At 33.2% G+C, this 24,615-nt stretch overlaps 2 protein-coding genes across 3 annotated transcripts; one reads left to right on the top strand and one right to left on the bottom strand.

The window, feature by feature from the left end:
- The first annotated feature begins 4,077 nt into the window (after nt 1-4,077).
- Nucleotides 4,078-7,503, top strand: LOC112800437 (uncharacterized). 2 transcript variants are annotated; one of them, XM_025842707.2, is made up of 9 exons: nt 4,078-4,921; nt 5,177-5,328; nt 5,440-5,535; nt 5,634-5,696; nt 6,284-6,352; nt 6,470-6,572; nt 6,675-6,746; nt 6,965-7,053; nt 7,156-7,503. In XM_025842707.2, exons 1-9 carry the CDS (start codon nt 4,594-4,596, stop codon nt 7,300-7,302), a joined length of 1,119 nt encoding a protein of 372 aa, XP_025698492.1. In that variant the 5' UTR covers nt 4,078-4,593; the 3' UTR covers nt 7,303-7,503. The 2 variants fall into 2 exon arrangements, 1 of the variants encoding a protein (XP_025698492.1); XR_011881755.1 differs by having other exon boundaries at nt 4,286-4,921; nt 6,675-6,853.
- A 549-nt stretch (nt 7,504-8,052) lies between these two features.
- On the bottom strand, nt 8,053-13,540 carry LOC112800436 (acetylornithine deacetylase-like). The gene is made up of 10 exons (XM_025842706.2): nt 10,694-13,540; nt 10,357-10,601; nt 10,070-10,178; nt 9,446-9,584; nt 9,302-9,359; nt 9,190-9,207; nt 8,880-9,002; nt 8,617-8,770; nt 8,479-8,512; nt 8,053-8,394 (listed from the first exon to the last, which is right to left on the bottom strand). Exons 1-10 carry the CDS (start codon nt 11,015-11,017, stop codon nt 8,288-8,290), a joined length of 1,311 nt encoding a protein of 436 aa, XP_025698491.1. The 5' UTR covers nt 11,018-13,540; the 3' UTR covers nt 8,053-8,287.
- Nucleotides 13,541-24,615: the final 11,075 nt, after the last annotated feature.

The raw sequence follows: 24,615 nt of genomic DNA, 5'->3' as shown, positions 1-24,615 counted from the left end.
AAAACACGGCCCCTAAAGAGGAGAGATGCGAAGCTAGAATCTATAGGTCAACCTATCCACTCACAAAACATGCAAACATAAAACATGATATGGAAGAAACAAAACTAACCTTTATCCGAGAAATGAAGGTTGGAGAAGAACAGAAATCTTCGAACACAAGAATGCAACACGAACAAGGAAGGAAGAAATTTGAAAGATTGCAGAAACGGAAAAATGAAAGAGAGGGAAAGTATTTATAAATACGCTAAGGGGCATAATGGTAAAAACGGAGCAGTCATTAATGAGGTTGCACCGTTACCAAAGCCCTTAACACTTCCCCAACGGACACGACGCTTGAATTGACGTAACTGTCAGAAACAAAAGGTCGCGAAAATCACGTCGGTTTCTAAAACCCACGTCTCCTCCAAACAAGTCGACTACGAACCCGAGTTAAATACTTGAACCCAAACTTTGAAGAAAATTTGGGCTCAAGTAGGGGCACTGTTCATACCCTGGCCCAATACAAAGGCCCAGGTCCAACTAAAAAGGCCTAACCTGAAGGGTTAAGCCTAGCTAAAGTACCGACCTTCACATAAGAAGTCGGTATCAACCACGACTTGGTCTGAAGAAGTCGGATGTGAGATTAGTTGGCAGATGAGCACTCATTCAAATGAGTAACCGCCCCTAAAATCTCTCTAACCGCTTCATAAAGCCATATCTTAACCTCCCCAAGATAATAGGGACGGTTAGCACCCTAAAGATACGGCACTACTCCAACGGTGGTTATTGGCTCACCACTATAAATACACTGACACCCCTCAGGTATCTCTAAGTCCAATACTCTCTAGACCTGCTCACACTCTTGCTAACTTAGGCATCGGAGTGTCTTTGCAGGTACCACCCCCCATTCATTCGCAAGAACAAGTCGGACGGAGTCTCCCGAGTTGCAGATCCACCCGGAATTCTCCTTCTTCACACACTTGGGCCGCCAAACGCCATCCGTCGTATTAATCTCCGGTTACCTACCGTAACAGCAGTCTTTAATAATTTCACGCTAAATATTAAAATACGAAAAAAGTTATTCACCCAATCTTTTGCTACTCTACATACATACTGTTACGGACTCACATAGGTCCAGCCCGATTACCTAGCGGGTCGAGAGCCTCGCCTTCGACCAGAACCATCCTCCATGACAGGAAAACCACCCGACGGGTCGGTCCCTCGTGCCCGACCCAAGGCCCGCGCAACCTGCTATCACGCCCAGCAAATCGATCGGGTTGGTATCCTCGGGGCACCACCCGAAGTCCCGACCCGAAAACCATAACGACCTACTCCTCCCACGTAGACTAGGACAGCTCATAGAAGTTTCTTGACTAGTGGGCTAGGTTATTTATGGGCCCACCCAACACAGTATATAAGAAGAGAGGCCAACTCTCTCCCAAGGTACGTAACATTTTACCTAATTTGGCTACCACCTTATACAGACACTGACTTTATCATCAGATTATCCTTGCAGGTGGCCACCCCCTTTTTCGTCCACTCTACCTCCGACATTGTCAACTCTCAGTTTACATCTCAACCACTCCAGGTCAACCCAAAATCTCACTCACTTACTCTTATATCACCACCAGACCCGTCGAGTACCCGAGATATCTAAATAACAAACACATATTCATTTGTATTTATTTTCCAAGAGTGATATTATTGTTTTATACTATAATCACGTTGCTTTTTTATTGTTTACTATCATTCATTTCATTTTAAATTTATGATATTAAGTCTATAAATTATTTGTCCACAATTTTTTTAAAATATTGGATGTTAACTTTTATAATAAAGTTACCTTATAATATAATATCTTGTGAAAAAAGTATTTTAATTATATAACTTACCCAAACATCAAATTATGGTCCCACAATTTCAAAATTAGCATATTTATTAAAATCTACTAAATAGATAAATATTAAAAATGTGTTTCGGCTTTTTCTTTTTGGGTGTAGCAGTTTAAAATTTTCATAATTTTTTTTCACTAGATTTATGGAAAACACTGCATCCCACCCAATGTTTTTTATTTATCTTATGCTTCATGTTTATTGGTCAAACAAAATCTCTCTGTCTCACTAACTCACTTGGCCCATAAAAAATAAATTAAAAACTGTAATTACATTTTATCAAACTGTTAATTTTTTAGTAATATACTGCAAATTACTGCAACAAGTTATAATCTATCTATTATTTCTGTTATTGATGAATCATCAATCAATTACAAATGTCCATATTTTTTTCTATGCTATGCCACACCTATTTTATAGGTGTAAAAATTTTTTTCTTTCTACATCATAAAATTCATCTTATTATTAATTATGCAGAGTATTTTATTTAAAATTTGAGTATATGCATAAATATTTACATTTAAATGTAATCTTTTTTTTAATTACTTCGCATGAAATAAAATATTTTTTTTAATTTTTAAATTTTTAATTATATAAAAAATATTATATTTAAAATTTGAATAAATATATTTTTAAATATTTTTTAATAAATATATTATTAATTATGTTAGGAATACTATAAAAGACTTAGGTAAATATACATTTTAAATTTACTAATCATAACGTATATTTATCTAAACCTTTTATAGTATTTCATAGTTAATAATATATTTATTAAAAAAATTATTAATAAATATATTTATTCAAATTTCAAATACAATACTTTTTTATTAATAATTTAAAAATAAAAAATATTATTTTATTTCATGCGAAGCAATTAAAAAAGATTAAATATAAATATAAATATTTATGTATGTACACAAATTTTAAATAAAATATTTTGCATAATAAATAATAATTGAATATGGTATTATTGTGGCTGAAATCCTTGTTGGGTAATACAAACAATGAAGCAATGTATAAACTAATTTGATAAATTTTTGTTTTGAAAATAATTTATTAAATTAGTTTTTTAAAAGATAATTTTTAAATAAATTTTTAGTATTTATTTTTGATAAATTAAACTAAAAATAATTTTTAATAAGAACTAAAAATAATAATTATATTTAATAAACACAACTAATAACTTCGAATTAAATCACTATACTAAATTAAAATTATTGGCTTCGATTTACCTTAGTTATCTATTTACATGTATAAATAGAATGAAATAGATTCGATTTATTAGCAAATATAAACGGAAGCTATTTATTTTGATTTATAGGTATATCCGTATATGTCAATTTGCATGCAATTCAAATCTATAAATTCGATTTAGTATTGATTTCTGTAAATAGAATTTAATAAATTCGATTTATAAAAAAATAAATCTTAGGACATTCAAGTAGCTATTTTTATTTTAGAGGATCGGAATAATTTTGAATTTCAATTGGTTTATTCTAATAATTTACCGCAGGAATGGTGAGCACCATGATGCACTTCTGTTATGATTTTTTTTATAATATTTGAATTTTTTAAAAATAAGAATCGTGGCTACTCATTTTTTAATATAATTTTTATATTTTTTAAAATAAAAATCACTAACAACGATTTTTCTTTTTATAAAAATTAATAGTCACAATTGTAAATATCATAAAAATGTTCAAAATTTTAGAATCTTGAAATTGTGGCAAGCAATTTTATTAGATCTTGACACGGTCTAATATTCAATAAATTAAAAACTGCTATATTTAATGAATGGGATACTTTATTATATAAATTGAAGTTGTATAAATTATAGAGAGTATAATTTTTTTATAATTATTTTTAATTATTTTATTATTATTAAAAGTATAAGTCCTATTTTTTTAATTTTTTATTCCATAAAAAAATCTATAAATTTAGATCTTTATTATATAATTCACTTGAATTTAGTCAATTTAATATAGAAATAAATATGCTTATTATCGTTTTCAGTCAACAAGATTAGTACTATGCATTTTATAAATGATAAAGTTTACATACAACGAGAACTAATAATTCATCCTAATCAGTAATAGTAACATAGTTTTACCAAGAAGATTATATGCAGTTTCTCAATTTTCCATAAAAAGTGAAAAACTTTCGAGATGATTACATATATGTGACTGAAATTCAGTTGCTGTCCAATCAAGGATCTTATTAGCCACCTGAGCTTATTATCAGTAGGTTTCAAAATTTCCAAATTTATAATTTCTAATTAGAATTTTGTGGCCGTAATCCTAAGTCAAAAGAGGGTTGTGTTTGATTGATAATGGAATGTTGGATTGTATTTTCACTATTTTGTACTTACACACAGAGTGATTAAGAAGGAGTGGCATAACCATACGTATGCTAACAAGAACATTATCTCCACGTGTCAGATAGTGATTGGATGAATGGATATTCTCATCAAATATCCGAAACTCCAAGCCTAGTTGACAACTCTTTCTTCACTTCCACCACCTCTGTCTCAGACGCCACGACCCCCCACCCACCACCACACATTAACTCATTTACTCAAAATCTCGTAGGCAGCCATTAATCACTTCCATTCGATGAAGAAAAACGACATCTTTTTCTCTGCTGCTTTCTCTTCTTTCTGAGTTAAACAAACTCATCAAAGTCTTTTTTCTTTTTTTTTTTTTTTATTGGTTGGTTGTGAATGGAGCTTTCTCTGACACTGATTCCCAACCCTTCAACTTCATCGCTTCCAGCTGCACTAGCACACTGTTCATCTTCCAAGATATGTGAATTTCAGCTTCCCAGGAAGAAGAGGGCATCTTTCTTGGAAGCTCCGACTAGGCTCTCCGTTCGATGCGTTAAGGCCTCGGCGGAGAGAACCGGTGACACCATCGATGACGGGAAGACTCGGGGCGGAGGGTTCACCAACCCGGCCATGGAGGTTACCACATTCAACCGCGGTTTCAACGACGCTGACTTCCCCGTTTGGGAAAAGATTGGTGCTGTTGTTAGACTAAGCTATGGGATCGGTCAGTTTTCTTCTTGCCACGACAATGATTACCCTTTTTGTTTTTTTTTTGAAATAAAGTTGCAAACTTTGGAGCTACCCTTTTTGGAAGTTCTTTAGATGAAAGGAATAATTGCATTGCTTGTGGTAATGCTAGACTTGAAATTTGTTTGTTGTTCCATAAAGGAAGTAAAAGTTTCTGCTTTATGTTGCTGCTTGTGTGTACTCTTTCACATAATAAAGTTTTTATTTTTCCCCATTACGTTTTCTGTTTCAGGGATCTATGGTGCCATGGCTGTTGCTGGGAGTTTTATATGCTCGATCACAGGAATTGACTCTCTCGGAGGTTTCCATCTATCATTAGATGCAATCTTGGAAGGGCTTGGATATGCGGCTCCTCCAATTATGGCTCTTCTGTTTATACTTGATGTAAGTTGGTCCATTTACACCATGTTGATAAGGTTGTTGTGCTCTTTTGCTTGTGCTTTAGCTTGTTCAAGTCGAAATGAATGAACTGGCATGTTTTCATTTTTTCGGTAGGATGAAGTTGTGAAACTATCACCCCATGCCCGAGCAATCAGAGATGTAGAGGATGAAGAACTCTGGAGCTTTTTCTATGGGATGTCCCCTTGGCAGGTAATTCACCATGACCTGCTTTCTTTGAAATACTGAATTGTCTAGATCTAGTGCTGTGATTGAGAACAAAGAATGATTTTGTTGGTTCTAATTTGCAGTTTATATTGATGGTTGCTGCAAGTTCAGTGGGAGAGGAACTCTTCTACAGGGCTGCAGTTCAGGTTTGTTCAGGAGCTTCTGTACCTTGTTTCCATGGTCTCAGACAAGAAATAATTTTCGATAGTATTTGAATTTAGTAACAATGAAACATGGATTTTGGATTTGAGCCATCTATAATCCTCCCTAAATGGTTATTTGGATCAATTGGATGGGATGTTGTGGTTAACACGAAAGAACATCACCTTTGCAGATCTGTATAAGCAGTTTCAATTTTCAAAGACGATAGTATATCTACCATGTGACTAGTTTTGTGTTCTATGAATCTTCCTTCACTAGATCGATTTCATAACTAACTAAGCAAGGTTTTCAGATATTTCAATATGAAAAATCTGGTTACGTTGACTGGTAAACTTTCATTCTAATGGACCGGCTTACTTCTAAGTTTAACATTGGATTTGATGCTTGTATCCATTTGATATTCAACTTAATGATGACTAAAATGGGCAAAAAACTTCAACGGCAACAATTTCCTGTTGAAAACTTCACTCTAAAATTGAATGAAAGAAGAAAACTGTAGCCTCCAGAATCTTGTTTTCTTCCTCGAATGCTATAGATCAGGGATTAACAATCTTTCACTGCAATTCTCCAGGGAGCGTTGGCTGACATATTTTTACGAGGCAGTAATCTTATCTCAGATGTGCAAGGAATGGCATCCTTGGTATGTTTACTATTCCTTTTTCAGTTATACCATCTGACAAGGGCTACTTATTACAAGTATCTAAAGCAAAAGTTTTCATTCCAGTGGCTTAATGGTGATTTATTTTCAAAATTGTAGACAGGGGTATTGCCTCCGTTTGTACCTTTTGCGCAAGCGTTTGCAGCTGTACTCACAGCTGTTCTTACTGGTTCTCTCTATTATGTGGCTGCCTCGCCCAAAGGTTCTCTTCTTATTGCCCTTCAACATGGTTTCCCTTTGTATTGACTTATTTTGTTTTTAAGCTTGCTTAACGTTCTCTTGCTTATTTGTTTACTTCTTTCAGATCCCACTTATGTTGTGGCACCTGTTTTGCAATCTCGCTCGGGCCGTCAAGATTTGAAAAAGCTGTTTGAAGGTTCAATTACTTATCCCTGCAACAAAGCATTAGAATCAGTTCATAGATTCATAGATTGAACAAAGTTTCATTTGGTTCAGAAAGTGGTGGAATAAAGTCATAAACTTGTAAAGTTTCTCTATAATATAATATCTACTATACTTGTCATTGATTAAGCAGTTTCTACTTATTATATCTGTTTCATGAGTCTGATTGCACTGTCTGCTTTCGGTTTGCAGCATGGTATGAGAAACGCCAAATGAAAAAGATATATTCCCCTCTTCTTGAAGGACTTCTTGCCCTCTACTTGGGTTTTGAATGGATTCAAGTAAACTTCTTAGCTTTACATTTTATATAATCTTTTGAAAATATTTTTCTGTTTTGTGTAAGATTTTCAAGGATAAACTAATTGGCAATGGTTATGTGACAGACAAATAACATTCTAGCTCCCATTATCACACATGGCATATACTCAACGGTTATATTGGGACATGGCCTTTGGAAAATTCATGACCACCGGCGTAGACTACGGCAAAGAATCCAACAGCTCAAATCAGAAGAAAGATATTCCAAGTAGATTTTGAAATACCATCCATGGCTGACGCAGCTTGGTGAAAAATTGTATATGTATTAGAGTTGTTAATCTTGTAAAGGAAAGTTGTATAATTATGTTAGTTGAGATCTCTTACATACAGAATAAGCAAAAGTTCTGATTACAAAAATTTTCCAGTTATGAATGTTTTCCAATAAAATGGGAGAAAATGTTTGGTGAAACAAATAGCACATTTACTGTTCCATTTAAATTATCCATGAAACATTTTATTTGAACCACTAGCTATCATGGGGTGAATAATTCACCATGTGACGTAGTGGGGTAGTATATATCCTTTATGGCTTTACCTAATGTTGACTGGGCTAAGTAAGAGACAAAAAAAGACATACAAGTTAGGACAGGTTAAAAGTCAAGCTGTGCCAATGAGCCTTAGCTCACATGGTATATCTCCCCTTCTTCACCCTAAAAGTCGCAGGTTCAAATCTGACCGGTTGCAATCAGAAAGAAAATGTGGTAAGTGTGTAAGAAGTGTGTGGGTGTATTGTGTACTTAGGATTGGGAGTTGTCCAATCCATTTGGGGTACCTAGGATTGGGAGTTGTCCAATCCACCGACCAAAAAAAAAAAAAGTCAAGCTGTAAACGCAAAAGAAAGTAGGTAAATAGATAAGCATCTAAACAATGTTACATAAGATTCTTCATAAAGAAAAGGAATTTATTTTGGGTAGATAAAACAGAAAATTTTAATTGAACAATTTCTCACATGGAGCATCATATATCACCCAAAAAGGAAAAGAAAATATCTATTAGTAATAGTATATAACAACATGTAACTTAGATAATAGCGTATTAAGTCAACTATTTTCGTAAGACTAGTGTAGAAATCAATACCACCAAACTACTACTTCATACAATAAAATGAATACATAGAGTCACTTAAGGTCTTCAGCTTTAGCTGCAATGACATATTCATAGGTCGTGGAATGCTAGAATGAAGTTCAACTAGTAGTCTCAATCTTCCTCTAACTGAGCGATGATGCTTGCAAAAACTCGATACCCTTGAGACATATCCGTAAAAAGGCAGTACTCATTCTGGGCATGGTATGTAGCCATTAGACCTAAAAGTAACATGAAACGCAAGTGAGTAAGTTGTTTCTTATCAAGATTCAACGTGTATAAATTTGTTCTTAGGAAGGCCATACCATATCCAGCAGTTTGGACATCAAAACCTTCATCCTACGGCAGATAAAATAAGAGTTCGAGTAAGGAATCTGAGTGCTAACTGCCTACAACTAGAAAAGATTTTTAATTTTCGCCGAACAACGAGAATGTATTATCACCTGTAGCTCCCGAATGAGTGGCAAACTTCCAGTAATTGAGTAAGGCTTCACATGCCCAACTACTTCTTCAGTTGCTTTGCACAAAACATGGTAGCCTCTGGAATTAAGATCACAAGCTACTCCAGAATTTGCCTCATCAAAAGTTAGAGTAAGGCTGTAGAAGAATGCAAAGGAAGCCTTAATAGCTACACATACGTGAAAATTAAAAATCAAGGGATCCAAACCTTAATAGCTATATATAATGGAGGATAAATAAGTCAAACCTCCCCCTTAAGTCATCATCAGGCAAGACATATTTTGAAACAGGACCCCGTGTTTCTAGCTTATGTATGTTGAGATTAATGTCGTCCACATATTCTTGCAGCTTTGTCACTACATCCTTCACACTGAACAAAGTATTAGACCACAGGATATGCTTGAAAAATCATTGAAATCTCTGATTCTCACATGTTTTCTTCTCCCTTTACGGAATTACTTTGCAAATGCAATATACTAGTAAAACGAAGAATAAAAAATTGAATCCAAAGTTCCAAAAAGAGCACAACTTTGGCCATATTATAAGATGTTGCTTACTTGTAAAATGGGGTTAACCTGCAACACACAAAATAAAAACATCAGTAATGTCATATCAAAACCATTCCTAAAAGAAAAATCTAGATTGATTGTAATTTCCTAGAGCATAAACCTGACATCTCCTGAAATAGTACATTCCCCTGGAATTTGGTTGATTCCACCTCCAGGATCTACAGTAGAAAATATAATCATGAATATTGAAGATCTTATATTAAAAAAGAAGTACTAAAGTAATAATTTGATCCCACAAACTTACAGCTCCACTGGGTTGGTTTCATGGTTGATGCGGTGGCAAACCCATAGATCTGTTCCTGTGGATGTGGTGGAAAGTCTTCATAAAATCGTGACTGGATTTCCTTTAGAGCATCCATGGCTAGCTCCAGAGGATTTATAGCCTGCAAGAAACCAAATATGAAATAATAAACAAGTTACAACTCAGTACTTACAATATTATAAAGCTTAAGAGTCGATGTCACAGAAAACATTTAAAATTAAAAAAAAATGTATTGATTGGTCAATACTTGGTCAAGTTGCCAAGCAGCAGGGGTAAGGCCTAAGACAAAAGCAACTACAGAATTGGTTATAATCTACATTGACAGTCACAGAACCAAGCACAACTATTTTCTTCTCTCTTGTTTTGATGGTTAAATGCTGGCCAAAAAATACAAAAGTTGCTGACCCCCTAGACTTTTCCATTATGTTTACTTACACACACATAGCACATCTCTCACAAAATCAAGAATTAGAACTTCATTATTAACTTATTAATATTATATATCATACACATCAAATAAGAAAACCAAAATAAAAATAATAGTAGTAGAAAATGCCATAGCTGAGCGAAATGTTGAAGGCAGTACTATATGAATGAAGAGCATACTTTATGAGCTAACCCACTGTGAAAGAGTTTTCCGGTGACATGAAGTTTCCAAGGTATCATTCCACCAGTTCCTATACAAGGTTGTTTATCAGCCGTATCGATCCAAAACCTGACAAAAACCACCACCAAAGATCAAACCCTGGAAAAATGAATATATTATAAATAAAAAAGGAAAAAGCTACACACAGTAAAGTCAAACAGATGCACCAAAGTATATAAGTGGAGCAGAGACAAATTCAAGTTCCACTGTTGAAGAAAAAATAATAATAATAATAATAACAACTTACAGTGGGCCTTTCTTAAGCTTGTTAAGGAGGCCATCTTTAACGAGAGCATCGACACCAACTCCAGTTATGGCAGAATTCTCTTCATTCGCTATGAAAACAGCAACAACACTCGATTTCAAACTGGGCTTGGTTTCCCCGAGCTTCCTGAAAAGCTCGGTCACAAGTGCCACGTGTCCCAAACAATCAGTGGTTCCACGACCCCTAAGCTTATCCCCGTCAATGCTCAACGTAAACGGATCAAAATCCTGAAATGAATCCCCATACCAAAGTAAAAAAAAAAAAAATCAATAAACCCTAACACCAATGGTTCAAAATTGAAATAAGAGAAGAGGAGTACCCAATCGTTGGGGTTGGCGGTGACGACATCCATGTGGCAGCCAACGAAGGAGAGGATTTTGTCCGGGGAGGTGCCGGGGTACTCGACGATGAGGTTGCCTCTGCCGGGGAAGTAGGTGACATGGTTAAGGATCAAGGGACCGCCGCCGGTGGTGGTGCTTAAGGGGAGGAGGGAGTCGAGCACGTGCTTGACCACCCTGTCTTCTTCTGGAATCAGCTCCGGGGGGTTGTTCTGCACGTACTTTGATTCTCCGATGAGTTTCGAGAGCAGTTCCACGAAAGAGTCCCTCTGTAGGTCCCCAAGTATCTCTTTCACTTTAGCCATCGACACTGCAAACCCTACTTCCTTCTTCTTCTTCCTCTTCCTCCCTTTTTCCTTGTTACAGTTAATCAGTTACGGGTTCAGTTCTTCCACTTCCGTAGCTCCACTCACGTCTCTCTCTTGGGCTTTCCTGATGGGCCAATACTAATTGGGCCTAGTTTATTGGGCCTTATATGTGGTTAATTAGTGATCCATTAAATGGTTGACCCATTAAATATATGCATGTAGGTTATTTTCTTTAGCTAGTTGTAGTGAATTTATTTTTCTAGTTATTTTGTATTTATTATTTTAAAGAAAAAAAATGTTAGAGGGTCAGCAAAAATTAGTGTTTTTAGCTAACAATGCTGGCCAAAAAAAAAATTATGTTGGTCTTTCAATTTTTTTTCTTTCAAAGATACAGACCATACTTCTATCCTATGTTAAATTATTATGTTACCTAAGTATAATATGTCGATAGTTTTATTTATTAACGTAGAATTAATCAAGGTGATCATTGGTCATTTAATCAATATTCTTGAATTTGAAAATTTGAAAACATAGAAAAAATATTCTTTAAGAATTCAATAAGATCAAGTTAAATTAGGACTCATGCCAATAATTTAATTTCATGCCCCATGTCCTCACTTACCTAATCTTATGCCTAAGAATATAAAATGATAGATGTATAGGAGTGCAACAACTTTTCCTCATAAAATTAACAATACTTATCCCATGAACTAAAATTTGAGATTGATGAGTTAACTAATCCATATTCTTATGGCTCATTAAATATAATATAATACATGTTTGAATTGGATGGTGATCACATGTGGAGATAGAAATAAATAATAAGGGAAAGGAAGGCGATAATGAATGAATAAATGAGAGAGAATGGAAAAAGAATTGAAGAAGGGGAAGGGGAAGGGAATTGTCATATTCGGAATTAGGGGGTGTGTGTGTGCGGGAAGTGTCACTGTTAAGAACAGTCAATTTGGTTTAGAGGAGGGAAAAGAGAGAATAGGGACAAGGACAGGGTTGGTTGGTTGCATGCAATGGCAAAAGAAGATAAGTGAGAGGCAATGATTACTGATTAGTGAGTAACTGGGTTTCCGAGCCCACAACACTGACCACGACTATTCCTCAATCCCACTTCAATTCTTTCTTCCACCATTCCCACAAAACGTTCTTTAACCCATCCCTCTTCCCGTTCCCGTTCCCACTCTTTTCTTTCCATCTCATATAACATTCGTTACATCCACTTATTATCTCATCTGGACCAGTTATTTTATTTATTATTTCTTTTTTTGACATTGAAATCATCATTAATCTATCGTTCTCTGTTAAAACAATTATCATTCACTTGCCGCCTAGGCCGATACTAGCTCTTTCCATTCATATATATATATATATATATATATATATATAATTATTTCAGCTCTACCATATCAGGCTATACCACCTACATATAAATATATATATATAGGAAATGTAAAGATATTTAATACACAAGTAATTATTTGCAATGTCTTTATTATGTATTTATAAAAATATTTTTAATATTTTAAAATTTAAATTCAAATTTGTTTTACTAAAGTATAAGATATCATCTTAGTTAATTAATTTTATATTTAATAAATAAATTAAAATCGATTAATATGCACTAATATAATACAAATACACTACTAATAATATAACCCTCTCTAAAAAAGAGATCTCTTTTCTCCCCCTTTTTTTAGAAAACAAAAATTAATTCCATACACATTATTAATTAAACTAATAAAATAAAAACAGTTATTTTTATATAAAATTAATATTTTAAAATTATTAAATAATTTAATAATTTAATATATTAAAAACAGATATCTAATAATTTTATTTTTAACTATTAACTTCATACGAAAATAATTAAATATGAATTCTCACCAAATTAGAATTACATTTAATTTCTTTGACAAAAAATATTCTAGCTTAATTATTTGGTTAGTAATAATTAAAAATCATCCAAATTATTTACTTATTTAAAGGTAATTATTTATATAAATAAATTTGAATATATGCTATATAAATTAATTTAATTAAATATATATATTAAATTATTTAATAATATTTAATTATTATTTTTACATAAAAATATGTTTACGTATTGAGATGGCAGTAGTTAAAATCAAGCATAATAACGGTAATTAATGCATGCACTTACCATATAGGTGTATAAGAAGAGGGATACAAACTTGGAGATGTAAGAAGTAATAGCGGACACTGAATTCATGGTTGTGAGATATCTGAACATCTATATCGGTGACAGTAGAGAGAGGAAGGGCATGCAGTGATGATGATCAGGATTCAGAACCTGCACAAATAAAGAGAGATGAGAGAGATGTAGTATATAGGTAGCAGAAAGAACAAAGAAGGAGGCGGGGACCAAGGAGAGAGCACATAGAGATAGATATTGTTCTGCCAAAGGAGAAGATCGATGGAGAGTTGAAGTATTCATGCACACCCCATAAATATATGTGCTCTTCTTAGCTGGCTCTCATTCTTTTCTCCATGGGGGTCCAGACACCCAAACTACCCCCTAAGCTTAATATTATTATTAAACCTAAGCTTCTTGCATATATCTTATCTACTATTATTAATGTACGTGGTATGTATTCTCTTTTGTGTCTTGTTTCTCATAATAAATTTACATTAAAAATGTTTAGTAACACAAATAAAAATCACTACAAAATAGTTTAAAGTTATCATATTTTTTATATTTTTAATTACTATAAAATAACTGAAGAATATTATATATAATAAATATAACATACATTACATTATGAATATTATGTTAGACTAAATATTAATTGTCTATATGTATACGGATAACAAGAATGACTCTCATATTCAACAGCATGAAATGAAATTATTTTTATTTTTAGGATGTAACAATATGAAAAGATTACACATTTGCATCTCTACATGTGAAAGATAACATTTTCGCATCTCTACATGTATATTCCCAACATTAGTGTTTTTTCATACAATCCCGCTACGTTACCAATAGCATTTCTGCCAACTTTTGCCAACTTTTATTTATAATTGTATTAATGGAAGTGTCTTTGTAAATGTGTCTAATAAAAATGTCTTTTTTATAATTGTGTTTAATAGAAGTGTCTTTATAGATATATTTTCTGAATGTGTCTCTTTATATATATGTTTAAAATATGATAATTAATTATTGTTGGCAATAAGTTGGCAAATAATATGTTGATACCCTATACTTTTCTTTTTTCATATATATATATATATATATATATATATATGTATATATGGGCAGAACTAGCCTCAATGAGAGGGAAGGACAAAAAAATTATTTTATATTTAAAATAAAACAAAATAAAATTTGTAAAGAGATTAAATTAAATTTTATATATAATTTATAGAAAAAAAAATAATTGAGAGAAGCCATTACCTCTCTTACCTTCTATAAAACTCCACTCCATATAGGACGTCTGTAGTAGATATATGGGTTCGGGGATTAAGGTGGTCAAGACTCAAGACCCATCAACTAATCTAAACGCGGTACGTGACAGAATTTGACATAAATAAATGATAGTTTAACTCTAGAAAAATAAATCTTTTCAATTACTAAATTAAAAGTGTAAAGTATGATCTCTAAATTTTTAATATTTTTTTGTTATATTTATTTTTTATTTTACTTATATAATTAATAATAAAAAATTACACTTTATCCCTTCAATTATTAAAAAGAAATTTAAAGGCATAATAATAAGGTAACTCAGCTAATGTCTTACGGTAAAATCTTTGAATCATCATTAAATAATAGTTATTAACAATTTAATTAAAATAACAAATTATTGAGACAAATTTGTAAATTTTCAATATCCTTACTCAATAAAATTGAACAAGTTAAAATTTGGAAGCACAATTATATGGAGACATCGAAAATTTTGGGAATGCAATAATAGAAAAAGTGAGGGTATGAAGCATCGAGGATGAATTAGAGTCCCAAATGTTATTGGTGGCTAGGTCGCGTAAGCCAGTAGAGGGTATTTTCGGCGTGGAAAAGTATGAGGAGACAATAATCTTATTGTATAATGCATACAATAGGGTTTAATTGAAATTAAAATTAAATTTTAGATAATTAATTAATTTTAAATAGTTCAAAATTTTCATCAGTTACCAAAGCCCACCCAAATACTGTTTCTCTCTCCCTATTTGTTGTTATCTAACCCTAATTTATTGGTACCTTCACCCAAGAATCCTCTTTCTCCCAAAACCACCACTGTCACCCTCAGCAATCATCTCACTCACCGGCGGTAGAAGCTCCACCACCGTCAATCATCGCCGGCCCCTATAGCCCTTCTCCCGAGTGTCTGTATCTCCCTTGCCGGCAGAAAAAGTAGCAGAGGGCCCCATTCATCCCCGTCGCGCGTCTCTCTCTCTCAGTCGCCGGTAGCCATCAACGCGGAAGGCAGGTCATCCCGCCACGTGGCCGTCTTGCAGGGGTCATTTCTCTCTACCGCGCCGGAAGCCATCCTCGACTCGTTTCAACCACCGTTGTATCTCTCTTCATCAGCCATATTCCTAGTCGATTAATGCCTCGGACCAGTAGCTGTTACAACACCCTTCGCCGACCGGCGTCGACCTCTCAGCAACCGCGCGGCCAGCCTTATTCGTGCGTCCCCAGATCGGCAAGAAGCCCCCCGCACCCAATGGCGTCGCTGTCCTCCTCAACGCACATGTACGTCGTTGCACAGCTTCCTAGTGGCGTCGCCGTCACTCCCAAAATCCCCCTATCAACGAAGCTCTCCACCCTCATCGGTGCATCAAAAGATTAGGTGGTGACTATGGATTTAATTAATAACTAGATGTTCACTGAATGCACACAAGAAAGATTAACAATAACCCAAAAAAATTGTTTTTTCATTTGGTGTGGTGGTGGTGCTGGTTTTTCAGCTGCAACAATATATGATCTATCTATAATTTTAGAAATGCAGAAATAGACAAAGCTCGAAACTTGAGGCGTGGAGCTATCAGATTCTGAAAACCCAACAACAATAAGAAACCACACATAAATCATAAGCAATCTAAAGGACACAAACTCTTCGTTGAGTATATTACAATTTTGCTTCTAAAAAGTCATCCTTTTCTTAATTTCTTCTTCACAAAGAAACAAAACCCATGTTTGAAAAATTCTCTTTTTCTGTGTCTGTTTCATTGTTCTTTTTTTTCTCTATTCATATATCTAAGACTTTTAAAATCTAGATAATGCTTCTCTCTCTTCCTACAAATGTAAGTTACTATATGTTGTTATTATTATGAATTATGATACCCTTTTGAATTTATTTAGTTCTTAAACTAATGGCCATGGCTTTGGTGAAATGATTTGTTTGGCAGTTTATGAATGGTGTTCAACATGCCTCGATCCCAAGGAAGTTACGTTTAGGCGAGTTTCTGTGATTTTTTTCTCTATTTTTTTCTTAAAAGCTTTCATGATTGTTTATATCTCCAATTGGATTTTGGGTTGCTACCTTATTATCACGAAATCAACTTTCTTTTTATTACTTTTATAAATGCTAATTGTAGGGGAAGGGAAAATGTGTCCCTTTTTTTATTATCTTTTTTCTTTTTTCTCTTTGGTTAAAATAAAGTTTAAGTACATTTATCTTTTTCCTCTTTGTTAAATTATAGCCATAAAGAAGCCCAGCCGTGAATCCATGTTATTTGATTCAGAAAAGGTGAACCATAAGATCAATGGAATATTAGAATCTTCAAAAAAGGATGGAATAAAGAAATCCAAAGTGCTTGTGGTGAGTTATGCAAGTTTCAAAATTTTGATGCATTACTTGATTGATATGCTTTTGTACATTCAAATTGGATTGTGAAAAATTGGGAGTGTTTTTAAAAATAAAAGAAAAAGTACAACCCAGTTCAATATTTGTTGAAGTGATATTGCTTGTGAATCTAGAACTCAGGGAGTATGCACGCATGCCGATTGTGAATTTGTGATGATATTTTTATTTGTTGAACCAATGAATCTTTGTTCTTCTTTTACAATACTTTATATGGCGGATGCAATATTACATTACTTGCTTGGAAGAACACGGATGTTTAGTCCATTGTGTATAAGGATGGTTGGATCCTTTAATAAATGGCTGTTTGAAAAGGGACCGCTCTGCATGGCATTTGTTGATTGGAACTGAATTACTGGCTTTGGCGTTCAAATACTCTGCATGCTTATTTTGTTACGTGCTGTGGTTTGATTCAATTGAGTTATGCTCGAATCGAAACTGGGACTAATTTGTGTCATTTAAACCAGGTGCATGGGCGATATTTTGGTCAATGAGCTAGTTGTTACAGAAGCAACAAAGATGATGTTCAATTTGCCTTGTATGTGGACTTTGATTAAACAGTTAGCATAAAGTTAGTTTAATTGTTGCTGACTTGACATAATTGGCTTAGCTTCAGTAGTATGCATCCGTTATAGTTTAATTGCTATTGACTTGATATAATTGTCTTTTGCTTAATTTGCTATATTCTGCATGCACATGCTCTGCATGTTTCTTTTGTTATGTGGTTTGGATTAGATTTAGTTTAATTTTGCTTGAATTGAAGTTGAATTTTTGTTAAGCCATTTAATCATGGTGTCCAAGTGGTGTTTTGATCAATTTGTTAGTTGTTTATTATCAGTTAAAGTGGATGTTCATTTACGATGTATGCGGATGGTGCTTTCATAAGAAAATTGGATGTTTATTTGGGTTATATCATTAGTCTTTTGCTTGATTTGCTAGATTGTACATGCACGTGTTCTGTAGGTTTCTTTTGTTACGTGGTTTGGATTAGATTTAATTTATTTTTTCTTGAATTGAAGTTGGATTTGAGTTAAATCATTTAAACATAGTGCGCAGGAGGTATTCTGGTCAATTCGTTAGTTATCTCTTATTACCTAAAGATAATATTTATTTTACTATGTATGTGAATGGTTCATTCATATGAAAAGTGGATGTATATTTGGGTTATACTATTGCTCGTTTGCTTGTTTTGATGAAAAGGCCATCTTCATTCTAGGAAAGTTTTATCCAATAATTAGCTCATAAGTTGTTAATGTTTTTATCCAGGGAAGTTTTCATTAATATTTTTTTGTGTTTTAGAAGAAGGAGCATTTGATCTTGATGGTATTAAATTAGTTGTATTGACTCGTTATTCAGAAGAAGTAGTAGAAGTGAACAATTGTGGATACAGTTGGGTATTTAAGGAAGATTTGGAACATTTAAACCCAAAGAGAATGTATAGCGCTAATTCTTCAGCTCATAATCAGAAGCACAAGTTTTTGAAAATTCAAGATGAACAATAGCTCGCAATATTTATATCCATGAATTAATTAAAATGTTATATTGCAAAAGTGAAAAGTGTTTATTAGTTTCATTACCTATTGTAAATGAAAAGTATTTTTTATCACAATATATTTGTTACTTCTATTTTTTGTATTTATTCATTGGTCCCATAAACAAAAAAAAAATTCCTCACTGGCTGCTCACTTTAATAAGGATTCGGATGTTTACTTTCATACATAAAATAGATGGTTATTTTTGTCGTCTAGTAAGTATTCATGATTGAAAGATATTCTATCAATACATTCAGACAAGTTCAGAAAATGAATGAGCAATCACATGTTAGTCTTCATCAAGACTCATGAACAAAACGTTAATACTCCAACGGGTGAATTAGCTCAACAAGCATTTTGTATTGGGAAAAAAATTCTTGTATTGATCCCTAATGAGTTTAACATCTGGCGTATTTTAATTGTATTTACTTAAATATAATCCAATCAAATAAGCATCCTCTTAAGAATAAAAATAACAATCTGCATAACTACTGAATTGAACATCCAGAATATTATAATTGTATTCACTCAAAATTCAATTTAATCAACTAAACATCTACTTAAAAATAAAAATAAGCAATTGTATATCTAATAAAATGAACATCTAGTATATTATGAATTCCCCACAATTTCTAATATGTACGTTAACTTTCTCATTCATAGATTTAGAATAATTGTGGTATATGTTTTCTCTCAACAGGAACATTCCCATTTTAAGAACATTCATGAATACAAGAGACACTACAATAAGTAAGAAATGTGTATTTAATTTGTCATTAACAAAAATCATTCACTAGTTTCATTTCTAATAGTCTTTTGAATTAAATTGTGTTGCAATGTCAATGGATCTTGTTGCTTTATCTAGAACCAAAATCCTTCTATTCTTCAATAGCAGCCTAGCAAGACAAACAAGTTGCATTTGTCCAACGCTCCAATTTTCTCTATTCTCAACCATTGTAACGTTGCACAAATTTAACCAAATGTCAAATACATAGAATTAAACATAATAAGCACAAAGATACTTTTAAGGCTTATCATAGTTATACTCCTAAATGGTGTAATGTATTTCTTTTATTTTCTTTAAAAAAATGTCTAAGCTAGTGCATCAAGAAGTCTTGGATCCTGCCTTAGAATTTCAGCAATATGGCACTTCTTGAGAACCTGAATAGAAAATTTGAGGACCATATAGACATAAGCTGATTTAAGCAAAACTTTAAAAGGTTTCAGTGATCAATCTAAGGAATTTAAAAACAAAAAATAGCACCATGTTGCTCAAGTAAATATGTGCTGAAGTGTTCAACATACACAAAATTCATGCAGTACCTGATTCAAATATACCAACAAGATAGCAAAGACAAATAGCATTAAGTATAACAAAAATCAATCATCTGGATAAGTAAGAAAGTAACCATCCATTTTATGTCAAATACAGATCGACTATGATAAACTAATTTAAATGACGTTGCATTCAAAAGACCGAACGGTGAGCCAAAACTGCTGTACTAATTAAACTGAAATTATGCAAAATTTTGCACACTAGAATAAAAACCAATGCAACCATAAACAACAACAACTTATACAATTCTTTTCAACATATTATACACGTCCCATTATAGTGAAGTTAAAACAATTGATTTTTTCACTATGAACAACCAAACACCTCAACAAGATTCATTGTATGTAAAACTAGTAGCATCATAAACAGTTATAATCGCATAAAAAAATCAACTCACTAACCTCCAGTTGTTCATGGACGACGTTCGGTGTTTTGGGGCCGTAACAGTGACACCCACGACGAAAACAGAGGGCAACCACACTGAATTCTGCCGGCTACTGAAGAGGGGCGCTCTAGAGGGTGAAACGGTGGTCTGGTCGCCGCTGAAGAAGGATGCGCCACGGTGGTCTGGTGCGGCGCTGCTGAAGGGTGACCCACGGTGTTCCTGTTAAGCGCTGATGGAGGGTGAGCCACGAAGGTCCGGTACGGCACTGATGGACGGCGAGTCTCGGGGGTCTGGTTGGCGCTGTTGGAAGATGAGTCGCATGGGACAGGTCTGGGCCGATGGAGATGCGGTGGTGGAATGGCCAGGGACAGTGAGGGTTTGGTGAAAAGGGTTGCTGTTGGAGAAGAACAATAGGATTGGGGTAAATTTGATTAGGATTTGGATGGTTATGGTTAAAATAAAACTTAATGGATTATTTAAAATTAGGTAAAATGTGGGTTGATTTTCATTTTTAATTCATATTGGGCCAAATAAACAGCTCATTGTAGATATTGTAGAGATATTTCATTGTCTCCCTAGCGGGATCCTTTCGGCGTGCAATCGGCGGCGGAAGTCATGGTGGACAGGAGTAGCGGCTGTCGTCGTGCGTTGGTGAGGGTTGCGTTAAACTAGAATCCCAGCCCTGTGCATCCACTAAGGGTGTCATTAATTAGCATCGATCACGCTAAAATTTCTCCTACAATGACCAATGCTACTTGTCGAGCAAGCACTCGCAGGTTAATGAATGACCACCTTTAATTAGCTACTACAAGATACGCCACTCCAGATCTCTTCATATATATATATATATATATTATGCTTTTTGTTTACTATTTTTAAAAATTTATAAAATTAAGTCTTTTTATAATTAGTCAATTTTTCTTTTAATTATATTTTCAAATTCTAAACTTTTAAGTTTCTCATATTGATAATCAAAACAAATACTTGGATTTATCAGCAATTGTCTAGAGATTAAAGAGAGCTACTTTTAATTATATTAAAGACAAAGTTAATCAGAAGTTACAACATTGAAAAAAGGCACTATTGTCACCAAGTAGGAGGGAGGTTTTGATCAAAGTAGTGGTTACATCTGTTCCGATATATACACTTAGTTATTTTAAGCTCCCTGTGACCTTTTTAGATGAACTGCAACGAGCCGTGCTCCAATTCTGACGGGGACAAAAGAGAGATGAGAATAGATTGCAGTGGGTGAAATGGAAGACTACTTGTAGGCCAAGGATCCAAGGAGGTCTCAATTTCAAGGACTTGGAAGCTTTTAATCTTGCTATGTTAGCCAAGTAAGGACGGCGACTCCTAACTCTAACAAATTCACTGATATATAAGGTATATAGAAGCAAGTATTTTAGGTTTATAGATTTCTTGGGGTTGGCGAAGTGTTTTAGAAGGAAGAAAAGTACTGGAAAAGGGCTTATTATGAAAAATCGGAAGGAAAACTTATGTCAGAATACGAAAAGATTCTTGGGTCACCAAGTTTACAACAATAACCCCTATTTCGAACCCTAACTCAACAGACCTCCCTCTACGGGTATCAGATTTAATTCTCCCAAATAAACAGTGGAACCACAATAAAATAGTAGAATTTTTCAATGCAGAAGTATCAGAAGCTATCATCAATACTATCATTAATGATAGAGAAGATAAAATTACCTGGATGACGGAGAAGACTGGCAGTTACTCAGTTGCAACTGGCTACCAGACGGCATTTCAATTTAACCACCCACCAATCGAATACCTCCCTGAACGCTTTCAACATAAATAGATGTGGTCAAATATCTGAAAATTGAAGTGCCAACAAAAAATAAAGAACTTTATTTGAAAGGTGCTACATGAAGGCATATCTGTTAAACAGAAATTCCAAGAACAAATTCCGAGTGTTAACTCACTCTGCCCCAGATGCAACTTGGCAGAGAAAACAGTCGTTCATTGTATCTGGACGTGTGCAGATTCAGTGAAAACTTGGAAGACTTCTGAAATTACTGTGCTACCCTACGAAGAAGAAGCATGGAAATGGTGGTTAGCAATCCAGAATAAAATTGGTCAAGCAAGGCAATCAGAAGAAAGAAGAGAACTAGTTGCAAATTTGTGCTGGCAACTGTGGAAAGCGAGAAACGAGTTAGTGTTTGAACAGAAGCACAGATCTCCATTGTTATGCTTGGAAGAAGCTCGAAGAGCAGTGACAGAGATAGAGCGTACAAGATGACAATTTCCCTTTTTTTATTGCAATTCTGTCCGAAGGATATGTGTTACTTTGTTGGATCTTTTCCCTTCCTATGCTTAGTGTAAGTTAGCACAATTGGACTCAAATGCAATAAATCTTTACTGTCTTAGGAAAAAAAATCTATCTCCAACCAATCCAACCCAATTATCACACCACACATTCACTAGTGACTATCTCTCTATCATCATTTATTTCTATCAGACCAATGTATTATAATATTATTTCTTTCAAAATCTTAACTTAATAAAAAAAGGTAACATGAATAATTATATCTTTAATACGTCTCTTTAAACAAAAATATCTTTTGGATTTGCTTTATTTTTTGCATAGACTTTTATTTTTCTCTTTTTATTTACTTTATACTATTTTTTTTAAGTTCACTAAGGATCGAACTTTAGAGATTTGTAACATAGAATTCTGATATCATATCATGATACCACTTCTCCCAAACACTTAAAATGATAGAAGAAGGAAACATGAATAGTTATATATATCGCTAACAGAAGGCAAAAAGGTTTGAACGTAGAGAAGAGAGAAAGAGAAGGAGAAAAGGACAGGAAGGAACAACAGCCATGGTGAGAAAGACAGTAGTGACAAAACGAACTTGTAAAAACGATGTTATTAGCGTGACATTGAATGACGTTAGGATGCCAGTGCAATAGAGATAGCGAAAGATGAATTGATAGAATAACAACAAGTAAAGGTGAACAACAACATAAAGAGATGACAATGATGGCGAAAACAACGGCACAAAGGTCGAGACAACGATAGCAAATATAGAAGAAAGATCTCGAGATTATGAGTGAAAAGAGTGAGAAGAAGATAGAGGAAGACTCAATATAGCAAGTATGGAGAAAAATGACAATATAATGAGAAGATATTAGGGTTTAAAAAGTACATGTTTCGAGATTTACCTAGAACTAATGTGATTTGGGTTTGAATGTGAGATCCAAACTCTTCTTAGAATGAGATGCTCCTTTGTCTCCTTAGCAAGGTGATGCTATCCGAACTCTTTTGGAGAGGATGATTGGGGCATCTGTAAGGGATTTCGATACTTAAGTTAGCAATGATTTTAGGCAAATTTTTAGTAGATTGAAGTTCGAAAAATACCTAAAAGTGTTAGGATATTTATAGTTGTGGGTAAGCCAATAACCACTTTATGAAGTGGTTCTATCTTTGATGGTCGATAATTATTTTCTTTTATTAAAGAAGTTCTTAAGATTTCTTTTCTAAATTAATTGGAGAGCTTGTAAAAATTAGTTATACTCATATAGATAAATAAGGTTAGATCTGCGTTTTTGTGTCCGACTCCTTATCAAGTCGGATAGGTCATAATGTAAATCAAATTATTAATTTGTAGAACGTTAGTTAGACTTTAATTATTTTGGATCTTATTCTTATAATAAATAAGAATATAAATCATACATATGAACAAATAAATTAGGATTTAAGAAGTAAATTATTTGAAATTAAATTAAAAGAGTAAAAGTGAAAAATAAATTTGACTAATCATTAACTGTGAAAAATGTAACAGTAGAAGTGTAACTAAAATTATTTTAAATATTAAGAAAAATTTAAACTAAATAAACATTATGAATAATATTTTTTAAATTAAAAAAATAAAAAAATACTGGCGAACTCTAGTGCACTCTAAATACTGTAGGGAGTGTAGTGCTCGTAAGTAACAAAATAACTTAGCAGGCTTGGACTTTTATTTTTTTTGATAATCTTTTAAGAAAAGAGTCACTTAATTAGGAAGTTATTCTTTTAAATTTAAATTATTTATATAAAATATAATAAAAAAAATTAAAATTTAATTAATTAATAAAAAATACAATAATACTACTCTTATTTTTGTAAAGAAGCATCTGAGGATGATACAAAAATAAAATATACTTTAATTTATATTCTATTATTCTATTTTGAGATTAGAAGCACTAAATTTTTTATATTATTTTTTATTCGGTGCTAATTCTTTATGCCCAGTAAACTCCTTTGTTTAATTTCGTTTCTTTCTTTCAATATAAAAATCAAGTGCCATATATAATTTAAAACAATAATCAGAATTTATTATTTTTAATTATTAACTTAATTTTTAAATTTAATTTTTTTAGTCTAATAATTTAATAATATATTTTTAATTATTAATAACTAAATAATAAAAATAATAAATTTTAATGATTGTTTAATATTTTTTCGTAATTTAAATCAAAATCTTTCTATAACAAATACA

This window comes from Arachis hypogaea, chromosome 5 (assembly GCF_003086295.3).
Source record: "Arachis hypogaea cultivar Tifrunner chromosome 5, arahy.Tifrunner.gnm2.J5K5, whole genome shotgun sequence".
Classification (NCBI taxonomy): Eukaryota; Viridiplantae; Streptophyta; class Magnoliopsida; order Fabales; family Fabaceae; genus Arachis; species Arachis hypogaea.
The sequence above is the reverse complement of the archived record's forward strand: the minus strand, read 5'-3'. Positions and strand labels throughout refer to the sequence as shown.

Excerpts from the sequence above, each read along its gene's own strand:
- LOC112800437 (XM_025842707.2), top strand. The coding sequence starts at position 4,594 with ATGGAGCTTTCTCTGACACTGATTCCCAACCCTTCAACTTCATCGCTT. Across the intron at positions 5,329-5,439 it reads CTCTTCTGTTTATACTTGAT|GATGAAGTTGTGAAACTATC; the intron begins GTAAGTTGGTCC and ends TTTTTTCGGTAG. Across the intron at positions 6,747-6,964 it reads TTTGAAAAAGCTGTTTGAAG|CATGGTATGAGAAACGCCAA; the intron begins GTTCAATTACTT and ends TTCGGTTTGCAG.
- LOC112800436 (XM_025842706.2), bottom strand. The coding sequence starts at position 11,017 with ATGGCTAAAGTGAAAGAGATACTTGGGGACCTACAGAGGGACTCTTTC. Across the intron at positions 10,602-10,693 it reads CCGCCAACCCCAACGATTGG|GATTTTGATCCGTTTACGTT; the intron begins GTACTCCTCTTC and ends GATTCATTTCAG. Across the intron at positions 9,585-10,069 it reads ACAGTGGGTTAGCTCATAAA|GCTATAAATCCTCTGGAGCT; the intron begins GTATGCTCTTCA and ends GGTTTCTTGCAG.